General features: G+C 41.4%; 1 protein-coding gene and 1 long non-coding RNA gene across 11 annotated transcripts in view; one reads left to right on the top strand and one right to left on the bottom strand.

Moving 5' to 3' along the window:
- ITPR2 (inositol 1,4,5-trisphosphate receptor type 2) overlaps positions 1-16,274 on the bottom strand; it is a 351,496-nt gene that overhangs the window by 172,401 nt on the left and 162,821 nt on the right. For all 10 annotated transcript variants that reach the window (XM_084811532.1, XM_084811531.1, XM_084811533.1 and 7 more), the window contains 2 exons: positions 3,298-3,488; positions 1,384-1,526 (listed from right to left, as the gene is read on the bottom strand). In XM_084811532.1, the coding sequence (XP_084667658.1) occupies positions 1,384-1,526; positions 3,298-3,488 (334 nt within the window). The remainder of the gene's footprint in view (positions 1-1,383; positions 1,527-3,297; positions 3,489-16,274) is intronic.
- Positions 1,510-13,111, top strand: LOC146340192 (uncharacterized). The gene is made up of 2 exons (XR_014784533.1): positions 1,510-1,565; positions 13,074-13,111. It is a non-coding gene; the product is annotated as an uncharacterized LOC146340192 (long non-coding RNA).

Below are 16,274 nucleotides of genomic sequence, written 5' to 3'. Positions count from 1 at the left end.
ATGTTCTAGAGGTAAACATAGGTCTAAGAACCTGTTTGGATGTTAACCTTAGTGGCATGGAAACTACTTAAGCATGGCTCCTCCCCACAACGCTTGGTGACATCAGGGGCAGTATCCAACAGTGATATTCAGCAAACTCAAACAGCGCTAGCAAAAATCTGCTGAATCTTTCTGTTGTGCAAGTGGTTGCCCATTACACTTGAGAAACCAGTTGTGCAAGCAGCTGTGCAACCGGTTGCGCAATGGGTTGCACAACTGTGCAAAGCAGTTGCGCAATGGGTTGCACAACAGCGGAAAGTAGTTGTGCAACCAGTTGCACAACGCGTTGCACATTGCGTGCAAGTAGTTGCATAAGCCAAGTAGAATCCGTAATAGGTTGCACAATGAATTTCACAATGTGTTGCACAACAGGCTGTACAAGCTTAATGCATAACCGCTTGCACAACTACGCTTGCGCAAACGTAACTTTAGCTGGATTCTTCTCTTGCACATAGTTCAGAACCTAGTTTCTGCCAGCACAATGTCATTTGTGCTAACAGAATGACAGAGTTGGATACTGCCCCAGAAATCAATTGTGCAGCTCATTTTCATGCCAGTCCTGCCCCTCCCAGAAACTGAGACAACGCTGGTGTAGGAAGGAACCATAGAATATAGACTCCACCGATGTGACATTGGACTTCTGACATTACCAGGTGATACGGGAAGGAACCATTCTACAGCAGCTTCCACAATGTTACAGGGCCTTTTAACCCATCCACTGTAACATGACTTCATTTCCCATGCTCTTAGTTCTGTGGGCAAGCCCCATATCATTGTCCCACCACTGGGGGAAGTACATTGAGCGATGACAACTTTGGAACATTCTCCCCCAAAAGGTACATCTGGCGCCAATCTTATCATTTTGGCACCAGACCAAAACCTATTTGTTCACCCAGGCATTTATGACTGGCTAGCTCTGCAGTGGATTGATTGATTGATTAATTGATTTATTTGTTTATCAGAGTTTAATGTGTATTTATCTATATATTTATATCTTTTGAAAAAGACTTGGTGACTTTTTAACAAATAAGGCGGTATGTAAAAGTTAATTATAATCATCTATATATCTATATTTAGATCTATGTCTATATAATTATTATATTGCTGGATGTTTTTGTGCTGCTTTTACCCATCCTGGGATTTTTTAAAATGATGAGTGGGATATAAATAGAACAAATAAATAAATGAATGAATAATGTTATAAAAAGATTTTAAAGAGGATCTAACATGGTGGTGACACTTCTCTCTCCACTTTGGGGGCATATGACCTAGAAAGTAAGCAGCACAATATGTTTGGGAGGGTTCTGAAGAAAGGAATGAGAGAAACCCGCTTCAGGCACTTACTTAGACATGAAAGCCCCACATCTGATTCTAGCATCACTCCCCTCAGGAAACAGAAGTTCAGGGCTATGCAATACATCAACCAATACTGAAAATTCGGCCTGCATCATAAGGCTGAATTGCTGTTCCAAGGAGGTGACCACATCCTAAAGAATAAAACACCAAGAAGAAGATGTCGCAACTAGGTGAGATTTGGCTGGGACTCAACATTTGAATAACGTTTATTACTACTTTTCCAGTCACATAGAACTACAAATACTTATTTTTCATTATTTTCCCAGCTTAACTAATGGACTTGGCTGAAGATGAAAATAGTAGTCATACACATGCAACACAGAACACTGAGGCAGAGTGCGAACTTCATCCAGCCACTGGGTGAAGGTCTACATAATACATGTTATAGGACATGGCTCTATATTTTTAATATGCTGGTTTTGCTAAAAGTCTGTGCCAGAATGTAATGTGCTGGACTGAAAGATCCTCTTCTTCTAACATCAAGCGTCTTCCTTTGACAAAATGACATCTGTTGGAGGAAGGCAACCTTTGGATCCAACTCATAATGTTGGTGCATAATCACAGATATGAAAGCATATATTTACAAAAATGGCATGATTCCTGTGTTGCCACAACATTACACTGACACTGGGGATGCCGGCACAAATGTTTTGGGCAGTAGTCTTCATCAAGGAAGGCGGGAACATAAACACTGAGTTCTACACTTGTCTCCCATGGAGGATGTGGTTAGTCGCATAAGGGCTAGTGTGCGGGCCTGGCTAGTCAAAAAAGACTACGGGGCAGAGAAATAGTGAGGCGAGAGGCAGGGAGAAATAGCATGGCAAAGGGATAGAAGGATAAGGAAGAGTGACTAGGAGGAGGGGATAAACAGCAAGGTAAAGAGGTGTGGGAGAGAAATAGTGAGGCTAGAGGCTGGGAGTGGAGAGAAATCGCATGATGAAGGGATGAGTGGGACAGAAAGAGCAAGGGTAGGGGCTAGGAAGACAGAGAGAGAGAGAGGGAGGAGGCGACGGCGGCAGCTAGGGATGGGAAGGGAAGGGAGAGAAATAGCAAGGAAAAGGACTGGGTGGAGAGCAGTAGCAAGGCTATGCATAATTGCTAGAAATTTATACTTATATATATAGCCATTTTTATGTGTTAATTGCTATGGATATATACAAATCCATGTACGTATATTAATAAAGGGGGGAAGCTTTGCAGGTGCTCACGGGTGCTACACTGCTGACCCTTTGCAGGTGCTATTGAAGGCCCCCGTGGGTTCCGTGGCACCCACAAGCACCATATTGGAGACCCCTGCTCTGTGGTGCCCTGCCTTACTTTATCTAGAATTGGTGGACCCCTCGACTGTCCCATACATGCTTGGATTCCAACTGGTGGCCCGCCCACAGCACCCAAGTCCCATTAATCTATTATTTTTTTTCCTTCTCTGAGAAAGGAAGGAAAACTATGATTTGAGGTCTAATGACTGAACACTATGTACCAGATGTGGAATTCAGGTAACATCAAAATGAGTGCTTCTTCCCTTTTATCATGGAAGGCACTGAGCCTCCATCATCTGACTTATTATTTTTTAATGAAGGGGGAAAGCAGCATACAGCAGGAATGAGAAAAGTGTAGCTCCAGTACAGCAGAATGACACGAGCCCTTTCTATATATGTAATAATATAGAGGCATACTCCAATTTAGAAAATTCTTGAGCTCCTTAACCCATAACAGTCAACCGGGATGGGCTGGCGGGGGGCGGGGGGGACACAACTGGGTACTCAACTTGTTGGACAGTTTCAGCAATGGAATCCACATTCTTTGTGTGAGTTTCCTGGCAACCTGGTCCTAACCACTGTATCCTCAACATGTTTTTAAAACCAACAATAGAGTGTATATAGGCACCATCTGCTACCACACCTGTAGTTTCTCAATGATATTCCTGTAGTCCCAGGCAGGTCCTCCAAGGGCCTCTTTCAAGCGAGGACCACTCCGAGCAGACATTCTCCAGCCCATCGCCGCTCTCTGAACCATATTAGAGTGACTCTTCATGAACAACGTATTGACTTGGCTGTCCAAATCCACTGGAATCGCAATTCCACGGTTCTTTGCTTGGGAAGAACATATTACAAAAACAAAAGTATTAGCATATATTTATACGGAAATAAATCATCCAAGTAAAAGGGTAGAAATCAGACATGACATTTCACATGGGATTGCTCCGGAAAATGGCAGCTTTGGGTCAAGCTTTTGCCACAGAGATAGAAAAAGTCTTAGGTTTACATAGAACCTGAACTTCTAGGGGGGGAACTGGAAGTCACCATTGACCATGATTTGTTTGTTTTGTGAAGAAAGAATGTCCTTCATTGAATGAGCTACACATATTTGCATAGAGATTGGGACCCAAAAGGTAATTGCAAATGATAGTAAAAACACCATCGCCTTGTACACTGTGAAGATTTAAACTGGTGTGTCTAAATTCTAATAAGTAATATACTAAAGAACAGGACTTTGACGAGAAAAAAGCTGTTTATTTAACGAATCAATTCATGAATGGTATCTGTACATTAAAGCTTCAGTCCTTGTATGATGATCTCTGTCCTACCACCTTCCACATCAGGGTGAGAATGCTGAACACTTCAACACTTCCATCCCTCAAAACAGATCCATTGACTCATGCATCTGCACATTCCCATGACCCTCATTTGAACTCTTCAGGGATAAATACTTAGGGGAGATTCACATGACTGGCTCCAGTGATTATTAAGTGCTAAGCTTATCATGTGTACACTTCCCAGCTCCACTGATGAGCTCTGATTATACATGGGTGAAATTCTGTCTGTGACAGATGACATGCAATGAAGCAGCAAGTGACAAGACTGATGTGAGGTGAAAAACACGGTTACATTAATTTTTATTATGTTCCAATGCGAGGTCAAAGTCTTCATCTTGAAAGCCTGGATGGAGAAAGAATAACATTATGATTGCATTAATTATAGAAATTAAAGCTAAGTAGAGATATCATGCCATTGCCTACCACAATTAAGGGAAGTTAACTATGGTTTATGCATGGGTGGGCAACTTGTGGTCCTCCAGATATTTTGGCCTACAACTCCCATCAGTCACAGCCAGCATATGTGAGGGAGGATGGGAGTTGTAGGCCAAAACATTTGGAGGGCCACAAGCTGCCTACCCCTGGTTTAGTGTCATGCCTAAATTTACAAATCAGGTTTCCCTGGCAAACCAGAATCAGAAACCATGGTTTGTGCTAACTGTGATTTGGCATGAGGTCTGAACTGACAAAACATAGTTGCAGCCATGACTCCACCTTCAGAGGGAGCTACAACATGGCGACAAGAACTCATGAACCTGAATGCTGAGAGGATGGAAAACAGAAACAAACAACCATAGTCTGCCTATTGTACACTTGTAAATTTAAACCATGGTTTGGGTTCTAGATGATGGTCAGGGCAAACCATGCTTTGATATGGTGAGCCTAAGACGCATCCCCTCTGCTGTGACCAACAGGGCAGTGTTTGCTATGAGTGCTTCCTAAATTCTGCCTAGCATCTTCGAAGAAAGCCAGCGTGGAGTAGCATATAGGGTCTTGGGCTAAGGAGGTCAGGATTCAAAGCCCCATTTGGCCATGAAAGACAAATATATATTTAATCCAGTCATGAAGTCATTTTTTCTCCACAAAGAGAAGCTTATGTATTTGTTTTATAAATGGCCATGGGACAGGCACTTGTAGCCTAATCTGTGTGAGGACAAAATGTAGGGAAAAGTACACATCCCAGTGAGCATCTTGGGAGGAAGCAAGGGTTCAGTCGTGCAGTGGAGCCAGGCCTCTCAGGGACGGAGCACCAACACTTTTTGATTAGCAGGGACACCTGCCACCTCCCCCAGAATTCCCTCTCCCCTCTGAACTTAGCTGCAATCCTCACAGTAGCTGGTGGTAGGGAAATGAATTTTCTCAGCATTAATATATAGTTGTGAGCTATCCCTCTTGTAATGCAAAGTATTTTGAGGTGGCCTGGTCCTGAATGGGCAATTGTGACACAATAGCTTTTTAAAAGTCCTGCTCCTGGTAGAGATGAAAACTGCTATTATTGGTTTGTTGATTTGGATCAACACAGCTGCCTGCTTTTTTGGCCTCTCCTTGGGGGCGTGGCTATGGAGATTATCATGATGAGCACCTATACTTCAGAATTTACCACTGGAGGGGTTACAAATGTCTGAATTAAATTAAAATACCAGTGGTCTCACATAAAGATCATGTGGAAGATCAACTGGAAGAATGGGCATCTAAATGGCAAATGTGGTTCAATGTAAGCAAGTTTAAAGTGATGCACGTTGGGCCAAAAAGCCCAACTTCAAGTATAACCTGATGGGATCTGAGCTAGTGGTGACCAACCATGAGAGAGATCTTGGGGTTGTCGTGAACAGCTCAATGAAACTGTCAACCCAGTGTCCAGCCACTGAAAAAAAGGCAATCTCCATTTTAGGCATAATTAGAAAAGGAAATGAGAAAAAAACTGCCAATAGCATACTGCCAATATACAAATTTATGGTATGACTACACTTGGAAAACTGTGTATAGTTCTGGTCACCATACCTAAAAAAAGATATTGTAGAGCTGGAAAAAATGCAGAAAAGGGCAACTAAAACGATCAAGGGGTCACCACACCTAAAAAAAAAGATATTGTTGAGCTGGAAAAAGTGCAGAAAAAGACAACTAAAATGATTAAGTGGCTGGAGCATCTCCTCTATGAGGGAAGGTTACAACAGCTGGGATTGTTTAGCTTGGAAAAAAGGAGGGTGAGGGGAGACATGATAGAGGTGCTCAGAATTATGCATGGTGTGGAGAATGTGGAGAGGGAGACATTTTTCTCCCTCTCTCATAATACTAGAACCCAGGATCATCCAATGTAGCTGATTTGTGGGAGATTCAGGAGAGATAAAAGGAAGTAATTCTTCACATAGCACATAGTTAAACTATGGAATTCGCTACCACAAGATGAACTGTTAGCTACTGTGACGAAACAGTATATTGTTTTATTGTCTTTTTTAATGTCTGTTTGCATGACTGATGTATTACAACATGTCTTGTCTCTTTAAGGCTTTGGTAAGTAGATGGGAGGGGGGAATGGGAATGTTCAGAATGTTAATACTGTCTCCTGATTGGCTGTGGGGGGGGGTTGTTGGGAGAGAGGGAGAATAACAGGAGTTGGGTTTGTCTCTAGAGGAGAGAGGGTTTGGTGGCTTGAGGATAGGAAGGACTCTGGCTCTAGCTTTAGGGGTGGATAGATTCCCTGGGAGGTTTCAGTATTATTTTAAAGACTATTATTAGATGGGGTAGAGTAGGAAAGGATTTCATAAAAACGTGAAACAACCATTTTTACCACATACCAACCGACTTGAAACATTTCGTCCTTTGTAAATAAAGTTTAATTTTTGTTTTGTTAATGCAAACCACGTCATTCTCAGTCTCGTTATTAACAGGGAAAAGATTTGATGATGATAAGAAGGTAATAAGCCAGAGTCACAGTATCTAAACCCACACACAGAAACTGAAGGTTCTCTCTCAGTGAAGAGGAGGGTGGTGTCAGCGACATTTTAAAAGTTTGTAAAAGAAAAGAGGTTTTTCTCAGCAGTAGGAGAAAAACACTTCTGTAATGGATTTTGCAGTTATTATGGTTGTATCCAGGGACATTGCTAGGGTCTTAAAAGATCCGGGGCACAGGCCCATAACACAAATTTGCATATACACACACACACACACACACACACACATGAGTCTAAGCGCACATCTAATATATGTGTGTGTGTGTGTGTGTGTGTGTGTGGTGCGTGCATGCAGTGTGCTTGTGTGTGTGTATAGATTACATACATACATACATACATACATAAGAACTGTGCACTGACCCCCCACCCCACTTCAACTCAGACCCCGATTCAGCATTTTGGAAAACATCCCACTTCTGCTCGGGTCAATTGGTAGTCGGACCACTTCAGCTCAGCACCAAACCTGAGTCAAGGTTCGGAAAAAGGAGTCTTTATGCTTCCTGTTGACTACCATGGGAAATTAGAAAAAAAAAACTGTAACTTTTTGTCTCTTGGTCAAAACCGGACAATTTCAGGCATAGGAGCTCCCTAGAAGGGGATTACACCTGCCCAATGTCAGAAAAATAGGTGCAGGGTTTGTATTTTGATTTTCTTTTAAAGGGAACTGCCAATAACATTTTAATTCCTTGGAAGAATTGGATAAAAATTTCAGGATTCATTGCCCCATCACAGGAGATCCTGTCTGCCAAATTTCAGAATGATAGACACAAGGGTTTTTGTGCAAGGGTGGCCTTGACATTTTGAGGTCTCCAAAAGAGGACATACTTATCTCCCTTTGTTCCTTGTGGACCATTGTTCTGAAAGTTACAGACAGCCTACAGTTGTCCCTAAGTAAGAAACCAGCAAAGTCTCAGAAGGATAGGTGCAGCAGTTCATGTGGAAGGGGAGTTCTCCAATTTGGGGGAGGGAGTGATTTGCTTTCCCTTCCATTCACCCCTTCCCCAATAGTTTTTGGGTAAATTTGTATGAAAATGGACAGGTCATTAGAGGTGTCCCCCAGGCAAGAAACCTGCAAAGTTTCTGAAGGATATACATGCATGCAAATTTAGAATGACTAGAATTTATTTACATTTCCCCAATGTTAGCATCAGGGGAACATGGGTGGGAAGGTGCTATTGCACCCATGTCCTGCTTGTGGGTTTCCAATGGGCATCTGGTTGGCTATTGTGTGAACAGAATGTTGGACTAGATGGACCTTGGTCTGATGCAGCATGGCTCTTCTTATGTTCTTAAATAGAGATTTCTATCTATCTATCTATCTATCTATCTATCTATCTATCTATCTATCTATTAATTAAATTTATTAATCACCCATCTGGCTGGTCACCCAGCCACCCTGGGCAATGTACAATAATAGAAACAGTTTAAAACAATAAAAAATAAAATAACAAGAAAATTGCCTCTAAGCATGTACAGAATGTTCTTCTTTTACCACTGAGCAATTGCATTCTCCCCCTACCAATTCTATTCCCCTCCATGCAACCATCCCTCCTCATCCTACCATCCTCCAGCAACTTTTCATAAAAACAGATGTCTTGTTTTGTGCAACTCCTCTCTGTGCACAAGCTCTCATTGTATCTTCCTCCCCATAACTTCATTTGTGCCAAGACATCACCAGGATTCAGCCAATGAGTCTGTTTTCAAAACTAGGGCTCAGTTATGGAGAAACTCTGAGCATGCACTAAGTGCCTTTCCCTCACCACTGAAGCTAGAGTTCATGCAAAAAAAACACCCAAACCCACAAATGTCAAAACTTGCATAGGACTGAGCTAGAAGGACAGTCAGTTCATTAGCTAGAACTGGGTAGGCACTGTATTAAGCCTGCAGTACCATGCTCACAACTCAGGACTTATTTCTAAGTAAACATGCAGAACATCAAGGTGCAAACATCCCTGCAGAAGTAACTCGTGCTGGAATCCTATCCACACTTTCCTGAAGGTAAGCCTTATTAAACATAATGGGGCTTCTGAGTAGGCATACATAGGATTGTATAAATGAGCAGTATTTAGCTCCTCTCCACTTAAAAAACAAACCAAAAACTCATTTTTATTAAAGCTTTCTGTTCATAGGAACATAGGAAGTTGCCTTCTACTGAGTCAGACGCTGGGTCCATCTAGCCCAGTACTGTCGACATTGACTAGCAGCAGTGGCTCTCCAGGGTTTCAGGCAGGATTCTTTCCTAGCCCTAACTGGAGATGCTGGTGATTGAACCTGGGAGCATCTGCATACCAAGCATGTGCTCTGCCACTGAGCTACAGCCCTTCCTATTGCTGGATAATGGCAACTGACAAACAAAACAGCCTCAAATTTGTTTCTCTGCAACCATGTGAACCTACTTTTCTCAAAGACTTGAGTGAGGAGAAGGAGAAAAACCAACCATTTTGTCTGTTTGTATGAAGTCAAATACAGTTCAGAACTTCTCTTGCCCACCAAAGAGAATTCTCTTTAAGAATTCCCCAAGATATGCTCTGGGTGGAATAAAGAAGAGAAAGAAAGAACAGGATAGGGGAGGAAAGAAGAAAAGAATGGTGATTGGAAATGCATGGGGTGGTGGTGGAGAGAATTCCTTAAGCCAAGTGGTTCCTTTCAGAGGAATTTAGGAGGCTGTGGAGGGTTTGTAATGATTGCAGTACTTAAATTAACTTTATGAGGGGAGGTGGCTGAGGGCTTTTTCTAGCTTTTTTAAAACTGTAGAACCTATTTAGAAGCCCCAGCAGTTTCTTGATCATGACGCCACATAGTCCTAACCCTCCCTTTGGGATCATTTGAGTCCTACAGCTATTTAGGAGAGATTAAAGTGGAGGGGGAGAAAGAAGTTTGTGGAGGCTTATTGGATCCTTTGCTACTAAACTTCTGCAGAAACCAAAGGTTCCACTTTGGGGCAGTAAAATCAGGTGCTGTGTGAAATACCAGTATTTCACATGGAGTTCTTTCTTCCCTTCCTTCTCCCTCTTCAAAATTTCATTGCGGGCAAGCTCCCAACAGTGGGCATGTAAGAGGCAGAAAAGAAAAGTAGGCAGGGGCAAGAGGTTTTTTGCACCTCAAAAAAACCCTACACCAGAGATTAGGGATAGTGACCTCCTAAAGGTCACCTTAAACACCTTCTGATTAGGCTCCCTAATCCCCTGGGTGACTTGACAGTTTTTACTTTTTTAGACTGTGAGAAAAGGAAAATTTATGCATGGCTAGCGCAAAAGCTAGCGCAATGAATATGAACCTGAGCACACTCCGGGAGAGTGCTCAGGACAGGAAGGCCTGGCGTGCTATGGTCCATGGGGTCACGAAGAGTCGGACATGACTGAACGACTGAACAACAACAACAAGCACAAAAGCCACTGGACCTAACTGTCTGAAATTTGGTAGGTTCAGTCAGCTCCAAAGGGCCTGCTAGGTCCCCAAATGCCATGAATTTATGTGGAAGCACAAAAAAAATATAGCTCTTTACTTTGACAGATTTTCTTGGAAAAAGCCAATTTTACCTGTGGCTAGCACAAAAGCCACTAGACCTAACTGTCTGATCTTTGGCAGGCTCAGTCATCTCTGTACAGGCTTCCAGGTCCCCAAATTCCATGCACATATGTGGAAATACACAAAAAAATATAGCTCTTTGCTTTGACACATTTTCTTGAAAATAGCAAACTTTACCTGTGACTCGCACAAAAGTCACTAGACATAACTGCCTGAAATTTGGCAGGTTCCATCAGCTCCATGGGGGCTGCCAACTTTCCAAATTCCATACACTTATGTGGAAGAACAAAGAAGTTATAGCTCTTTGCTTTGACACATTTTCTTGAAAATAGCAAATTTTACCTGTGACTAGCACAAAAACCGCTGGACCTAACTGCCTTAAATTTCGCAGATTCAATCAGTTCCATGGAGGCTACCAAGCCTCCAAATTTCGTATATTTATCATACAAACTAAAAAAGTTATGGCTGTTTTTGTTTTCCAATGCAAGTCAATGGGAAAATGTAAAAAAAAAAGGCAATTAGGACAGCTCAAAAAGATCCGGGGCCCGTGCCCAGGTGGAGGCCTCTTAATGACACCCCTGGTTATATCCCTTCCACACACACTCGCTCTCTAGTTTTCCCTATAGGTTGAGGGAATATAAAAGTATCAAGATTCTAGAGTTAGAATTCGTACCTGATGCTGTGGCGATTTTCATGTGGAGTGGTGATGAGATAACAATCACAAGTGGGAGAAGATGGATAAGCTACAGCCACCAACTCGGGTGGCTTTAAAAGGGGGTTAGACAAATTTCTGGAGGAGAAGGCTATCAATGGCTGCTAGCCTTGATGGCTCTGTGCTACCTCCAGTACCAGAGGCGGTGAGCCTATGTACACCAGTTGCTGGGGAACATGGGTGGGAGGGTGCTGTTGCGCTCATGCCCTGCTTGTGGGTTCCTGGTTGACAGCTGGTTGGCCACTGTGTGAACTGAATGCTGGACTAGATGGACCCTTAGTCTGATCCAGCATGGCTCTTCTTATGTACTTATGTTCTTATAGGATTTAAGAATGGTTTGAGATGGGATTGCAGAGTCAAAGAATAGACCTAAATCCTCTATTTAAGCCGCAATCCTATACTCACTTATCTAGGAGTACGTCTCATTGAATCCAGTGGGTGTTGCTTCTAAGTAGACGTGTATAGGATTGCACTGTTAGAGTAATTATGTTGCACTTAATTCTGATTGTGTTTCCCCTTTGGCTGTTTGCTTTTTTAGACAGCATCTATAGTAATAACCTAGTCTAGGGGGTAGCTTAAGTGCTATTTAGCTACCTCTGCCTTTTTTGTAAGTCACTTATGAGAACCAGGGTCTGAGGACAGAACTATACATTATGTATAGTTCCATGATTCTTTTTACAGAAGGACGTTACCTGTATTTTATGTTATTAACTTGTGGAAGAAAAGGCAGTTGAAGAACAGGGACATTTCAGGAGGAAAGCAGTCCAAGGGGAAAGGGTTAAGAAGCCCCTCTCCCCCAACACCAGTCTCCCCCTTCAAATTGCAGCCTTGGGGTACAATCTGTGAAAATACTGAGAACTACACAAAGTGCATAGTTCTGCCCCCAGTTTTAAGGGAGGACAAAAAAGAACTCACCAAGATCAGCCTGGTTTTGTGAGAAACTAATGCAGCATCTTTTTCTGCCATGGAGTAAGAACTCTTTTTAAAGCAAAAGATATATTTTCTAACCACTGCACTACTATTTTAAAAAAAGTCAATATAATTCCTCCAGACATTTTCTTCCTTTCACCTTCAATTTTCCTCTGTGTTCAGATGTTTCAAAATGTTCACTGTATGATTGACAATTACTTTTATCTATTGTTCCTGCTGCTCTATTTTATTGCAACCTTATTTTTAACTATGCATTTCCACTCTTAGTGTTTACCTGATTATAGCTGCATCTGGTAAGGTTGTGGCAATATTAGGGGGTATGTGGACTATTAATTCAATTTATTGTGATGTTTTCAAGCAACTGGAATGTTATGGAATGTTATGTTATAACATTCCATGTTATGCTAATTTTTTTCAATTAAATGTTTTGTATGTAGAGTTCTGGGATATCCAGGAATAAATGTAACAGTTGTAGACTATAAATGGGCTGAAACGATCATGTTCCCACAGCACCTCCAGGTATTATTTGAAGTGAGCAACTTTCTTCCACCAGCATCAAAGTCTATGGTTTTTCAAAGACTCACAGCTAGTATCATAAAGAAAACTAATGGGAGGAAAAATCCTTTCTTCTTCTGATTGGTTCTTAAAATGCATAATTCTATTTGTAATTAAGATTTCTGTCAATTGTCAAGAGTCACAGTTGACGTTTTAAGCTATAAACAAAACCTTTGCCTGCTTATCTCCCTGTACCTTGTAGAAAATGTATCTTTCATTTGTTCCACATTTCATCATTTAAAAACAACATGAAGCACATGTTCCCATTTTGAAGTACTGCCAAACAAATATGAATATAAATATTTATTTTTAATTGTCCTCAGCTTCTTTATACTTCAGCATGTGTCGATTTCTCTTAAAAGTACGACACTAAATTATTTAGAAGCCTGTTGCTTTGTCTCCCCAGTTCAGAAGGCTTTTGAAACCAGGCAAAGAACTCGTAAAGCAGTCAGAGTAAAAAGAAAAGAGAAGAAAGAAAACCAAACAAACAGGATCTAACTAAAGATGTTATTGAATTCTACATGCACCAAAATTTGTGATGGATTTGGGGGTCTTCAAGCAAAATTGTCCCCAGATTGGAAATAGTCAGCCAGCCATTAGCAGTAAGTATGATAAATACTGGTTTCATGTGAAAATTGCCACTGATAGATGATCTTCAGGAGTTATGTTGTCCTCAGTGAGTAGACTGCCTGCCCCCCGCTACAACTTCCACAATACATTGAGATGCAGGGGGATCCTATGGCACTATTTTCAAAATTCCATAGCTGAGTTTTTAACAGTGTGACATTTCATGGAACTTCGATATCCTGGGAGATCTGAGCATGATCTTTCTGTCTGTGGGCAATCATTTCTGAATCCAGGGCTACCACATACACACATTTCGTCAAATTTTCCATCAAAGATCTTTGGTCCCTGCTGTAAAATCCATTCAGAATACATTTTAGGCCATGAGGCAATGTCAGGAACAGCTGGATCTGTGTACAGCTGCCCCATGTGGTGAACCACTGAACCAAAGGTAGCTGCTTTATAACTGAAGTTCCTTCAGGCCCTGGACTGACTCCAACAGGCTGGTCATTGGATCCCCATGGGCAGGACGAAGCATAAAAGGCTTCCTGCTCCATTTGATCTTTGCTTGAACAACAAGGCCCTCCTGAGCTCTTGTGTGTTCTGCACCCTTGGTTTGTCCTTGTGTTCTGACTTACTCTTTGTTCTTGACTTCTGGCTTGATCTTCACCCCTGCCTCCTCTTTTGTCCACGGTCCTAACTTTCTCTTTAGTTTAAGGCTGTAACTTCCACACTTTTTGTCCCATTTGGGCTCCAGAGAATTCAAAATAAGTATTCAAAATCCACAACATACAGAAATAATTTGTGGCAGTATGATGGAAAAGAAGCAGAATAGATGGTGCAAAATATGTACAATACGTGTGAAATAAATCTTGTTCTCATAAGTAGAAACATGCACAGAAAGTGAAATTAAATGTATCCTTATTAAAAGCATTGACACTACCCTAGACATGTTAATTTTGTTTTCATTCACTTTCTGTATTCATATTTTCTTTAATGCTGCCAAATAAGGAAAATATTACGATTTTCCCATGAAGGAACATGCAGTTGTCATTGTTCTTAAAGAAATTATTCTGAAATGCCCATGCAGTTATTCTCCAACTACATAACACGGCCTGAAAATGAGGCACACATAATAATGCAATACGTACTGCAAATGTTGTTGCTAGTAAAGGAGGCGGAGGAGGAGGGTTGTGTAGTCTTAGTCATCGTATCCCTGTAGTGCATTGTCTGATGCTTGCACCGTTTCTGATAGTGGGCTAAAATTGGTATATAATGCACAATTGAATGACAAAGCCTTGGGGCTCTAAGAGGCGCTTTTTTCTTAAGTGAAATCTGAAAAACAAGATTTATTCCTAGCACGTTACACACGTTTTCCACTGTCTATTCTGCATCTTTTCTATGTGTGATAGTCTCAAAAATTGTGATTCTCTCACATTCTGTGGTACTCTCACAAAGTATTTCAGTACTTTGCAGATCTCTTCCAGTCGTTTTGAACCCTCTCGAACCCGAATTGGCCCCAAAGTTTGAAAGTTATAACCGCAAACTCTTACACCAGCTGGGCACAAAAGTTGATTTCTGGCTGTTCTTTTAAATATGCCCTAGCAAAAGCAAAAACAAAAACAAAAATCCCTGCAGTTTGCAGCAAACTTTTAACCCAAGGCCTGGACGATTATTGCCTACCAAAAATACAGAGATTAAATAGTCCCTGGGGGGTGGTGATGAAATTCATTTTCTAAGCACCTTTTCCCAGTTTGCCTCACAGCCTATCTGTTGAACCATTTAAAAAATAAAATAAATGAAACCATACTGTGAGACATGAATATTGAACATTAAAGCCACGTAGCTCAAGAAAGAAGAGAAAGACAGGACTGTGCACAGAAAAATGTAGCCAAATTCCAAAACTGGTCCTCAGAAGCAGCTGTCAAGTAAGGGAGAGAGTAAACACACGTGCACACACACTGACTAAAAGAAACGTCTGTTATCTCATCTCTCACTTCAGCACAATGCACAACTTCGTTTGCTGATGATGCAGAATGCATGGAAAAACACGCAGCTAATTATAATAATTAGGGACCAGGTTTTCAATAGAGAGCAGCTCTCTTAGTCAGGTACCAAATAAAGCATCACAATGGAAGCACCTGGATGTTGGGCTCTTTTGAATACAGGGCCATTAAGTAGGTGCCTACGGCTATAAAAACTAGCAGGTTATAATTTGAATACCATCATGAAGTTAGAATGAATAAGACACCGCAGCTTTGAAACAAGTGGTCTCCTAGTAGAAAAGCTCTTAACCAAAGCTAACACCCTAAAGGAAATAAAATAAAGATAAGAGCCGCACCTGTACATAAGGATCCCAAAGCATTAAAAAAAAATCAGGTACCCACAGGCCATATCACATACTACTTCTTTTAGGTGTATACTGAAAACGATGTATATGTGCACCTAACTAGCAGGATGTGAATGGGATGAACACATGTTTGCAAACACATGTATCATATTGGCACATTTATCAGGGAGCAAGGATTGCAAATCTGACTGCAAATCCAAGTTTGCTGCTCTGTAATGTGTTGTATATTTACCCTCTATGCATACCAAGACACAGTGATTTGGTGACCTGCATTCTCATCCTGGGCCCTTCCCTCTACCATGGGAAACACACACATTTTATTTACTTATTTTTATTACATTTCTATACTGCCCAACATGTCTAAGAGGCCTCGTCGTCCCTCAAGTTTCTATCCCTTTTTCTGCAGTCAACTGTTGATAGTGTTTATGGTATGATCATAAGTTTACGGAACCAACAATTCAGTGCTTAGCATAGGGGCACATGGACCACAACAGTGCCACAACCCATGACAGTACATCAGTACAGCACAGCCATCTACTCTGGTATCAAATGCAGATACATTCATCCAAATGTTTAGAATCAAGGTGCTAACAAGCAATCAGGAACAAGATAGCAATCAGAGGCTAGGCTTGCTCAACTTCATTTTTATTCTCAAGCACTGTTTATACTATAGCTGCAGAAGGATTTTAAGAG

Source organism: Heloderma suspectum, chromosome 7, assembly GCF_057233095.1.
Source record: "Heloderma suspectum isolate Gila_16-S chromosome 7, 16-S_ref, whole genome shotgun sequence".
NCBI classification, from domain to species: Eukaryota; Metazoa; Chordata; class Lepidosauria; order Squamata; family Helodermatidae; genus Heloderma; species Heloderma suspectum.
The sequence above is the reverse complement of the archived record's forward strand: the minus strand, read 5'-3'. Positions and strand labels throughout refer to the sequence as shown.